This window comes from Macaca mulatta, chromosome 4 (genome assembly GCF_049350105.2).
Source record: "Macaca mulatta isolate MMU2019108-1 chromosome 4, T2T-MMU8v2.0, whole genome shotgun sequence".
Taxonomy (NCBI): Eukaryota; Metazoa; Chordata; class Mammalia; order Primates; family Cercopithecidae; genus Macaca; species Macaca mulatta.
In genome coordinates, this window is record NC_133409.1 from 17,281,682 (window position 1) to 17,294,148 (window position 12,467).

At 39.6% G+C, this 12,467-nt stretch overlaps 1 protein-coding gene across 5 annotated transcripts in view; it reads right to left on the reverse strand.

Annotated features, from left to right (window-relative positions):
- LAMA4 (laminin subunit alpha 4) overlaps positions 1-12,467 on the reverse strand; it is a 148,529-nt gene that overhangs the window by 98,985 nt on the left and 37,077 nt on the right. For all 5 annotated transcript variants that reach the window (XM_028847051.2, XM_077999296.1, XM_015137555.3 and 2 more), the window contains exons 3-4: positions 11,412-11,513; positions 2,022-2,146 (exon numbers count right to left, since the gene is read on the reverse strand). In XM_028847051.2, the coding sequence (XP_028702884.2) occupies positions 2,022-2,146; positions 11,412-11,513 (227 nt within the window). The remainder of the gene's footprint in view (positions 1-2,021; positions 2,147-11,411; positions 11,514-12,467) is intronic.

The window sequence follows — 12,467 nt, forward strand, 5'->3', positions numbered from 1 at the left end:
CTTTTTCTTTTCTGTTTATCAGTAAGTGTGTGAATATGAGTGAGTGTGTGTGTGTAGTAAGCATTCCGATTTTTAAAAGTCATTTTATGCGTATCATTTAATCTTTAAAACAGCTATCAATTACATAAATATTACATCCAAACACTTAGAACAGTGCCAGGCATTGAGTAAGAAAAATCTAAGTGTTAGTAAAAATACAGCGGTATGTGTTCAAGAAAGGCAACATCTACCTCATACCTTTCCACGTTCAGGGCACCAACCCAAATGCTCCTCACATATCCTCGTCCAGTCCTCACAACTCTATGATGCAGATCCGTACTTTCTAGTTTGACTTACTGTACTAAGAGAAAATCTGAGATATGGGGCTGGTAAATGAACCAAGGAATGGAGCCAAGATCTGAACCCAGGCTTCTTGACTTCAAATCCCATGGAAAGGGAGATCTAGGGAGAAAGTAACTTGCCTGAGATCACACAGGTATTATGTGTCAAAATATGAATATGAACCTAGATTGGCTACTCTTTCCACTTGTGGCATAATAAAAAAAAAAAAAAAACACACAGTATTTAGCCTTTGTCTCTGGTTCCTGGCACAGAACTCCTGTAATTCTTGGAATTTCCTGAGGGAAAAGACTGTCTTTTGTTATTCATAACAGCCACCTTTTAACCATATCTGAGTTTATGCTAATGAGGTGACTCACAGTGGATCCCTAGATATCTTCAGAATGGGAGCCCTCGACCAGAGGAACCACCAAGGAACCAAACATAAACATGTAATTAGACGTTGGGAATTTCAACCCTCCCCACCCCCAACCTCTAGGGAGGAGAGAGAGGCTGGAGATTGAGTTCAGTTTCCAATGGCCAATGATTTGACCAATCATACCTATGACATGAAACTTTGATTAAAAACTCCTGAGCAACAAGGCTTGGGGGGCTTCTGGATGGTGACACATGGAGGTGCTGAGAGTGCAGTGCTCCAGCAGAGAGCATGGAGTCTCTGCACGCTCTCCTTCTTCGCTCCCACCTCTCCATATCCTGCTCTATGCATCACTTTCATGTAGCTCTTTTGGAGTTGCAACCTTTATAATAAACTGACAGTCATAAGCATAGCACTTTTCTAAACTCTGTGAGTCATCTTAATGAATTGTCAAACCTGGGGAGAGGTTGAGGGATCCTTCCCAAATTTGCGGTCTTCTGGGAAGAAGTGTGAACTAGCGTGGGGACCCCATTTTTGGCTGACATTTGTAATGGGGGCAATCTTGTGGAACTGATTTCTTAACCTATGGGATCTGTGCTGACTGTGGAAACTTAGTGTCAGAACCGAATTGGTTGTAGGACACCCAGTTGGTGTCAGAGAATTGGTTATTTGGAAAACCATGTATCACTATACCTGTTAAATTCCATACTCTGTCATTTTAAAGAGAGTAAAATGGCCAGTGATGACTTCATTACTGGATTTATGGAAACATTCCATTATTTCCATTAAAATGTATGTCTCTTTCCTTTAACTTCTCACTCACGTCAAAATATAGCCAGAAAGTGTTCCTGTAAATCTTCTGTGAGCTGATTGGCCTAAAGCATGCATTCTGTTGATCTGTGTTCTAATTCTGAGTGAAAAGCCACATGCAGGGAAATGTTTCCTTTATGAAAATCATAAGAGGCAATAGTACTGAAAATATGATATTATGATGAGTCTGTTGGTATTACCAGTTGTGATTGCTCTAGGTCAAGGGATAGTCAAGAAAAGATGAGACTATCCTTGCTTATAAAACTTAAGAGACTTTATTGACCTTATGAGGTACCCCAATATTTTGGGAACAGAGCTATCATCTATATTGTAAGTGCTTAAGTTTTCCAGGTGGTGTATTTAGATGAGAAACCTTTTCTCTATCTTTTCCAGTCTCATCTCAATATGAGGTTTTGCCTATGGAGAAGCTTCAGAACTCTGGATAAGGCAAAACAAAACAAAATAAAAAAATACATAGACTGATCATTAGAAGAGACCATCCTCCTTTAGGACTTACTTGGCCAAATGGGGCAGGGGACAGGGGCACAGCTGGCAGAATCGGGGTGCTCCCCTGATGGAATCTCCGATATAACCATCCAGACATTTTTCACAGTGCTCTCCTGTTGTGTTCCGCTGGCAATGCTATGAGACAAAAGACAAGAAGATTGATGAGGATGCAAAAGAAATTTTAGAGACAGCAAACCTAAGCATCATGCAATATTTTTTCAAGCAAAAGGGACGTCAGGTCAGATAGCACAGAGAGTGTGTGGCAGTACTAATTAGTACGAGGAGTCACTCAGGCCCCTGTCAATGCCAGAAAGTGTGGGTAAGTGGTGAACGAATTTTTCCTGGTCTTTTGTGTGTGTGCTAGCAGCCTAGGGACTCTGGAGTTTGTGTGCAGAGGAGATTATTCATCAGTTACTCATTTCAATTCAGAGTGATAATCAGAATGATCAAATCCTGGATGTTCCAGAAATATCAGCTTATTGACTTTGAATGAATATGAAATGAGAAACCAACCAACCAACCAACCAACCAACCAACCAACCAACCCACCCAAAAACATCCTTCTGGTATTTACCCATGACAACGGGAACAATAAGGATTTATGGTCTTGGAAGGATAAAATGTGTCAGATTGTAGTATAAATGGAGTAGAAGGTAGATAAAGAGCATTCTGCTCATGGGTTGGTATCTTGGATAGTGACATATACGAAACAGTAAGGAGGTTTTTTTTGTTGTTTTTGTTTTGCACTATTTTTCCACTTGTAGTAAGGATTATAGGAGTAAAAGCACAAAGCAGGCTGACCCTTCTGTCTGGAATGCCATTCATCATTCAAGATCACACTAGGCTGCAAAATCTCTTGAAAGTAAATCCTAATTCTCCCTTTCAGAATCCTTCCTTCTTTTCCACCACCCACATTGTAGTGCTATTATCTATTCTCAGCCTCATCACCCCTCTCCAACTCTGTGTCTTTTAGCACCGTATTGCCATTAACTCGAATGAAGTAGGCACTCAGTAACTGTCAAACTGATGGATTAATTTCTACAAGGGGCAGTGAGTTAACACACAAACAGCTTTCTTCTATGGGATTGTACTAGATGGTTCAAGGCAAAGCCATTAGCTCTACATTTTCATCTTTACCTTCATCAGAGTGTATAAAGGTTGAATTGGGGTTGCAGTGGAAAATTATACTGTTAGAATTAGAATGCCATTGAAGAAGCACCCTCCTATTTGAGCAGTTGCCTTAGTCACACAGATGCATACGAGCTTCAACAGAACAACTTTTTAAAAACAGTGGAGGAACCTTGGGAAAGCAAGATGGAATAGCAGTAGGCTGAACTCTGAGTTCCTTATTTTGGCCTTTATGCTTTATTTGAGGTTCAGAATAAAAGAATAGCAAGGCTCTGCTCTAAACATTTTATATGGATTAACTGACTTAATTCTCACAACAATCCTGAAATAGGCTCCTATTTCCCCCGCCATCCCACCCTCCGCCATTTTACATCTGAAGAGATGCAGGCCCAGAGAGATTAAGTAAATTGCCCAAGGTCAGATGTAGGTGTCAAAAGCGAGATTTGAATTCAGGAAATCTGGCTCCAGAAGTGAAATTGTTAGTTTCCATATTATACTGCTTCTCCAGTATTGCTGAAGAAAAGACTTAAACAGTTGTAAAATGAATGCATTAGAAAGCATCGGTGTTACTAACACTTTGAGCTTCAAGTGAAATATAATATCAATACATTAGTCAAAGGGGAAGAATCTTAATAAGGGCAACTAGCTATCCCGGTTGAATGTTCTTCACGCATTTGATCAGCCATCAGGTATGAGCAATCTTTAGACCCTGATTAAAATTATGTCTGCAGAATAGAATTTAGGGGCTAGTTCAGACTGCTTAAGAGATCAATGAGAAACACTGAAAAATAAAGTGTGATATGCAGACAACAGGATGGTAACATATTTCCCTCACAGTTCATAATACTGTGTCTTGTGCTAAGTCAGCCTTCAGAAATATTTATTGGGGAAAAATGAAGGAAAAGGGAAAAAGGTGAATTAACGAATTTGTGTCTGGAGCAAATGAAGGAAATTAATACACACCCAAAGCTAATACAAAATTGTGGCAATCTCTCATCCCAGGAAAAACCAACGAGCCTTACCCAACTACCATGAACCTAAGCCATACACGATCTGGCAGGACTGCTTGTAGGCTGGGGTTAAATTTGTCTGAGTTCTTGTTGGACAGATGAAGCCCCGCTGTCCAGAAGAAAACAGGCCCATTGTAAGATGTTAGGCCATTCTTTGTGCCCAAAGTGACTATTATGCTGCAAAAATGAGCTAATTCCCAATTCTGTCCCCTTATGGCTTGAGAGATGCTTTAGATTCCTTGTCAGGGCTTTAATTCTGCCATGGCAGCCATGGGAAGCAATGACCCTCAAGAGCAAAGCCACCAAATTTCTCTTGCCCTCTAAATGCTCAGCATGCAAGTATGAACTTTCCTTATCTGCCTTCTTTCAAAAGGTTTATTATGAAATTCCCTAAAAGGCTCCGATGCACATTCTGGGAGATTGGCAGACAGAGTGCTGGAGGCAGGGAGAAAAGGACCCTAGCTCTTCCACTTTCTAGCTGGTCAGCTTTGAACAAGTCTCCTGATCTTCTTGGTTTTCTGTTCCCTTATCTGCACAGTGACGATTTAGACTAGATGACCTTTCAAGTTTCTTCCAGTTCTGATAATTTTTTACTTTGAGATTGCAAACTGTCTTCTGTTTTACGTTCAGTGCTCTGGCATTTAACAAACAGAAAACAAAAATGACAACAATAAAAAAGTATGTTGTTGTGAGGTGATATGGTTTGGCTCTGGGTCCCCACTCAAATCTCATGTTGAACTGTAATCTCCAATGTTGGAGGTGGGGCCTGGTGTGAGGTGATTGGATCATCGGGGTGATTTCTAATGGTTTAGCACGATTCCCCTAGTGCTGCCTTGTGATAGAGTTCTCATGAGATCTGGTTGTTTGAAAGTGTGTAGCACCTCCCCCTTTGTGCACTCTCTCTCTCTTTCCCCTGCCCCCGTCGCAGGCCATGTGAAGATGTGCCTGCTTCCCCTTTGTCTTCCATCATGGATTGTAAGTTTCCTGAGACCTCCTCAGAAGCAGAAGCCTGTACAGCCCACAGAAAAGTGAGCCAATTAATCCTCTCTTCTTTATAAATTACCCAGTCTCAGGTATGTCTTTTTTTTTAATCCAAAGAGTAAAGCGAAAGCAAGTTTATTAGCAAAGTATAGAAATAAAGAATGGCTACTCCGTAGGCACAGCAGTTAGGTATGACTTTATAGCAGTGTGAGCATGGATTAATACAGGAGGAAAAGTTTATTTTTTAATAAACTGACTCCACTTAAAAATGAAATTAGCATTCTGAACTTTTAACCAGTGGTTAAGAAAGCTGTATCTAGATAATCGATTGCAGGTAAGTGTTTGGAATGCCATTTGGACACCAATTGTGCCTCCCCAACATGAGAAATTATGTCTCTCATCTACTTGGTCACAGGACCAGAATAATGTAGGAAGAAGGTTCAAAAGAATCCGGTTTGCCTTCTTGTGTTTGTCAGCATGCTTTATGCAAAACTAGATCCATGGATCTCAAAGTATGCCCAGGGAGGTCAAAACTGTTTCTAAATAATACTAAGATTTTTCTTATATTTTGCATTCTCATTTTCTCATATGTGTAAGGTGAAATTGTGTAGAGGTTACACAACACAAGACATCACACAGGCTGATGCAGAAGCAGATGGCAGAATCCATCTTCTTCTATTAAGCCAGACATTAAACATATTTTCAACTTGTAAAATATGTTTATGTTTGATAAAAAACATATTGTCTTAACATGCAATTGGTATATTATTGCTATTTTAAAATGAATGTATAAGGATTACAAATTTTTTCAGTTTAAATTTCAAATGTAGTAAATATTGGTAGATATAGTCCACATAAAAAAAAGCTCTCTGGTATCTTTAATAATCCTTAACAGTGTAAAGGTTTATGATATTATAAGGTTTGTGAACTGCTCTCTATGTAGATCAATACTTACCCAACTTCAATGTGCACGTGAATCTGCTGGAGATCTGGTGAAAATGCAGATTGTGAGTCAGGATGTTTGCATCCTGAGGGTCTGAATTTCTAACAAGTTCCCAAATATCATCAATGCAGCTGGTCTGGATTGCACTCTGATAAGCAAAGGTCTAAATAAAAATACCTAATATTGGCAGCACTGTTTGCTAGTTACATACAGGGTTGGGCCTGAGCCTGAGTTTCTAGCATAAGACAGTACATCTTACTGCCATAAAGAAGTGACCCAAGTATCTCATAAATTACGAAATTAAAGATTTTTGCAGTTAGGGTAGCTTGTTATTTTAGTAACCTATTCATTCATTTAACAAACCTTAATTAAGCGGATATAATAGACAATGGGCTGTATCTGTTATTAAAATGAAGAAGACCTGGTTCCTGCCTTTGAGTAACTCACAGACTTGTGAAGGAAACAGAGAGGTCAACAAAGAATAATACAGTGTGTGAAGGGCTATGTCTGAGGTATGCAGAAAGTACACACCTGCTATGGGACAAAGATGAGGGAAAGACAGCTTTTAGCTCTTCCTGAGAAAGTTGGAGAAGGCTTAATGGAGGTGGTGACATTTGAACTAAGCCTTGAAGTTATCCTTCAAGAAATCTCAGGTAGAAAACGGGGAAACAAGTTCAGGCACAAGAGAGTGAAAGAACAAAGTATGTTTAGGTGGCAGTGTGCTCACTGTGGCTGGAGGAGAAACTCCAGGAGGATTTTGGCAAGAGGGATGCCTTGATTGGGTTATGTTTTTGAAAGACGTCTCCATTGCTGTGTGGGAGGGAGAGTAGAGGAAGGGGAGTCTGGAGCAGGAGACAGACAATGAGTGGTTGAGAAGCCGTATCGGTGGTCAGGGAAGTTGTGGCTGTGAATCAAGGCAGTGGGAAGGGATAGATGAGAGCAGGCTCTCTCCTAGTTTGAATTGGTAGGATATGATGTGAAATTGATAGCTGGGGAGAAAAAAAGGAGATCAGTGGAGCGCTTGGAGTGTCTAAGCATGGGGGACCAGCAGAGTAATGCTGTTACCAACTCAGGTGGGACTATATGGGGAGGACCAAGTTCAGGTTGAGAGAGAAATGATGAACCATGTATAGACAACTCATTACCTGCATTCAGTTTCTGTCATATATATATATTTATTTATTTTAAATGGAGTCTTGCTCTGTTCCCCAGGCTACAATGCAGTGGTACGATCTTGGCTCACTGCAACCTCCACCTCCTGGGTTCAAGCAATTCTTGTGCTCAGCCTCCAAAGTAGCTGGGATTGCAGGAGCCCACCACCATGCCCAGTTAATTTTTGTATTTTTAGTAGAGACAGGGTTTCGCCATGTTGGCCAGGATGGTCTCGAACTCCTGACCTCAGGTGATCCTCCCGCCTAAGCCTCCCAAAGTGCTGGGATTATAGGCTTGAGCCACCATGCCCGGCCAGTTTCTGTCATATTCTTATGTTGTTGGGCACACAGCAACAGGGGACTCCATTGAGCTTTCCAAACTTAGAATTCCTTGGACATGAAACTTTCTGACTTTGTTTCAGAACTTCAGTTATCATGGAACCAAACTGATGACGCTTTCCAAAATTTCAGGTTTTTCCAGGTTTGCAACAGATGGAAAAATTGTCAAAGTTTTTATGAAAGGATTATGCACTTGATCTAGATACCAATTTTATAGTTGCAAGAAAAACAGGAACAAGAAGCCTCTACAATCAGTTTCTTCCTGTTCTTGGACACCTAATGAATATGCTGGTTTATTGATCACACATCCTTAGTCTTAACAGGGACTTATATGGTTGATTTCTGCCTTACACAGTAATAAAATAGAGTTCAAAAATCATGAAAATGCTAATGTCTGCAGAAACTAAGATGTAATATCTTTGCTTTCCTGAATAGGGTTTTAATTAAGCTCTGAGACTAATAAGAAACAATTAGCCTCCAATATACTGGATTACTTCCCTTCTCATTGTGCTTAGGGTAGGTTGGAAGTTCATTTGGATGAATTAAATTAACGGACAAATTAATTCTTAATCAAAAGGAAAATGAGGAGCCCTGTGCCTGTGGTGAACTTCAGGTCAGGTTTGTCCCATTCTAGTTCTGGCCATTGGGCTCCTGGCTCTTTCCTAATGACAAAGGACATTCTTTGACCCTCCTAATGACATCCTAATGACACTCTTTCTTTAGATGGTAACTAACCTTAGTTAGAGCTCCTTCTGGTTCTATGTACTTAAGCCTCTAGGGCTGGGATGAAATACGGATTACCTGTGACCAGGCATTTCTGCCACCAGCCACCTATCTGCTTCCACTTGTTTCTTCCCCTCAATTCTTATCTTGTGCCTCCTTCTAGAACCTTCCTAGAGAGCCAGCCATATCCACTAGAGTTGCCTGCCTTTGGGGCCCCACCGAGCTGACTCAGCTGAGAATCCTGTCCAATGTGTTCCAGTTCTCATAAGATGCAGAGTGGCTCATTGGAAAGACACTCAAAACATAGTCGATTTCTAAGCTGTTTTATTTTCATTTAGCCACTATTCTGTATTTGAAAGATCAGTGTTCCACTAGTAAATAAAAACTCTTTGCTGGCTTGACATGTGTAAAATGGTAGCATAATTTTGTCTACTCTATATTTTGTGGCCGAATGGCTTAGTTCAGCTTTACCAAAAGCTTAGTTAAAATCAGTCTATAAATTTTAAGGTCAAATTGACCTTGGACATTGGAATTGAGGAAGAATTAGAAGTAATTGAAGGTGGATAAGGCAGATCCAGAGGTCTTATAGGCCTTCAAAAGAAAAGCAAAATAAGACAAAATGAGATAAAAGAAGGCCTTTTATTTTTGGTTGCTTACAGGAAATGAGAGAAATGAGGTAAGTCAGGCAACCTGCAAGAACTGATTGAAACACTGGTGATGAGAGTGAGCTACAACAAGTGCTCATGTTGGAGCCCTGGCTTCTCTGGCTCCCTGAGAGCTGAGAATGAACAATAGGGCAGAAGCTGAAAAACCTGGGTCTTCTCCGTCAGTAAGCTGGGATAGGGGCACCAAAGGAAACAGAAAAAAATGAGTTTGATTCCAGTGTGACACCACGGACTTAACATGTTTGCAACTAAGTAAAAATAAAAAATTCTTCCAACATTCATGTGTAAGCATTTTCTGCTCCTTCACTTACATTTAATTAAATATGAATATATCTTTTTTCTTTTGTTTATTTATTGTACAAATGGGATCCCATTATATTGCCCAGGCTGGTCTTGAACTCCTAAACTCAAGTGATCCTCCTGCCTTGGCCTCCCAAAGTGCTGGGATTACAGGTGTGAGCCACCGTGCTTAGTCCCTATATCTGTTTTCTTTCTAAATTATATTTATAAAAATACATCTATATGTGTAGCTCTGGGGGATAGGAATGCGATTTTTACTTTGTACTTCAAGCCATTTATATTTAAAATAATCTGTTTAACAGGGCAATTATACTAATGTATCTATATTTTTTGTTTGTTTTCTTACACTGAACATATATTACATTAATAAGGGAAAAAAGATATTTTTCTCTGGACAGGATGAGGTGGAGGAACCATCATTAAGATGAATAAAATGGTTATTTCTTTCTGTATTAATTTTCTGTGTTGGAACAAAGTAATTGCAGGAAGGTTTCACTGAGTGTGCATGTAAATGTGTATATGCTAGCCCATCCCTAAACATTTATTAGAACCTGTTATGTCACAAGACGTTGGAGGGAATCACATGATGTTTGTCCCTCTCAGAAGCTCACCACTAGGTCAGAGATAAAGCCATGGCCATTCCCATTCTGACAATGTCATTGTAAAAAGAGTGGTTTAGTCATTGGTTTCAATAGGCACCAGCAGGAGGGAGTTCTTCCCTTTTTAATTTATCTCAGTCTTTCATAATATTGACTGCCTGATAGCCGCTGATGTGCCTGACAGTCTCCACTACTTTATATTTTGATAAATCAGATAACAAACAACCTTTAATTGGTCAAATTATCAGAGATGTACATTATTAGTTCAAGTGTATCCATGGGATTTTTTCCCCCCAAATGTCACTGGGATTAAAATAACAGGAAACCGGAGCTGGAAGCATTAGAAAGGGGTAGACTTTGGCAGCTGCAGATGCCTACACTGCGACAGAGGACATCCTGGTTGTGATGCTTATTTAAGAAGATGGGGGAAGGCAGAACAAATATCAGGACTAAATAAACACTACAAAGAGATAGCAACATTAGTATTTTGTCACTTAATTCTCTGTCCCTAGAAAAATGGCAACTTCTAGGGTTAAGGATTAATAAAAACATTTGCATTTGCATCTTAATGTGTGAATAAAATAGCACTTTCATGTACACACCTTAGAGGCCATTTATAATAAAAATTATCTAATAGGGACAATTATGCAAATGTTGAGTGCATTTAAATAAGTATTCTTATAGTTCATGCAAAAATACCCTTGTAGTTTTGGAAAGCCTCTTTTTGGCCAGATAGGAACTTGAAGAATTTTTCTGCTGTATCATACAGCTCACAAAGGAAAACATGCTATTTGAGCATAAGTCCTTATAAATGCCCTCTATGACTTCCACTGAAGCCACTTCCAGTAAATATTTCAACACCCATTTTCACTTAAGTTGTCAGTCCATTCATTAAAAATGGGAAATATGTAGCAAGTACTTTTCTGCTGGAAGACTTCTCAATCTTCCGCACAAGGCTCTATCACGCTTCAATGAAGAACAGTCTATTGGAGAATTCATTTCAGTTAAGGAAAAAAATAAAGTCTCCTGGGGGCTTAAACACAGACTTGCAAAGACCACAAGGGCAAAGCTTTCATTTTCATCAGCTATTGGGTTCAAATTTAAATTTCTTTTTTAAAAACTAATTTTGATCTATAGACCTGGTTATTTTAGGTTCTGAAATAGGCGAGACAACAACTGTTTCATTCTCCTGCTTTATGTGGAATGAAGCCAAACATATGGCAAATTATATGATTACAGAGGAATTTGAATGTATGGGTTCCTCCTCTGCATATTATTTTCAATCCCACCACCATTGGCCTACAGTAGGCAACCAGCTGGTGAGGGTGGTGGGGCAGGAGCCTCCGGGTGCATGTGCACACTCATGCATATGCCTTGGTGGCCCCTTAAAATCAGAAGTAGTTTATATGAGGTGTTTCACAGGAAAAGTTGAAGGGTGAACAAAAGCACTTGATTAGCAGTTTGTTCCTATGTAGCACAAACATCCGAAGAATATTTTATCTTCACCCAAGATGCAAATGCCCAGTGAAGTATGTGAAGCGTTATAGGTGCCCCAACTTACCACACAGAATCCTGAGCCGTCCAAACACTCGTTGGAATTGCCATTACAGTCGCAGGGCACACATTCCCCCGACAGGGTGCGAAAGAATCCAGCATTGCATTTCTGCAACAGACACACCAAATCATTTTGATTATTGAAAAGACTGATTTTGGTCAATATTTTCCGAGAAGAAATCAGAGACGTGATTATTAAACAATCTAAACATTTCTAAAATGAATATACTAAATGATATATACAAAACATACTAAAATAAACTATTTATACTACCATTCAGTGATAGATGATGTATATACAATCTTCTTTGTTACATAACTTTTTTCCTCTTCTTTTACTTTTCAGGACAAGAGAAATGCCTTTAACACTGTCTTATCATTGCAAGGAAGAATAAGAAGGTTTTAGGTAACAGTAAGGGAGAAAAAAATGCTAATGTTTTCTTTCAGTATAAACAGAACAAAACAAGACCACAATTAAGTATTAGTCAGGGTGAGGTCATGCTCCCTATAAATAAAGACTTCTCGTTTCAGAAATCATTAGCTATAGTACAGCAACTTAGAGCTGAGTCTTTCATGAACTTCAGCTCTTAAAGACATCTGTTTCTTCAGATGCTAACATGTTAAAGGGAGGGATAAGGAAGTTAATGAGTTCTTACATTTGTCAAGTCCTGTGTGGGTGTTGTTCATATATGTATTTCATTTGTCTTCATAATGCTGCGAGGAACACATGACTTTCCCTCCTCCTAGCAAAGAGCTCATGAGACTGAGAGGTGCTAAGTGGCTTTTGAGGATGTTAAACTATCCTGTCATGCACCAATTGACCTGCACAATCATAGCTGCCCTCCCCAGATGTCACTTGTGTGCCATTTGAGACACATTGTTGGTTTATGCGACTGGGCTGTGTATATGCATTTGGTATTTCTTTGGAATGTCTCAGTGATGAAGGGCAGAAATGGCATCATGGGCCTGGAAATCCGCTCCCCGCCCATCAGACAAGTTTACGTCTAAAGAATTCCAGACAGATAAGAATCTGCTTTGTTTCCACAGACTTACAGAGTCCGAG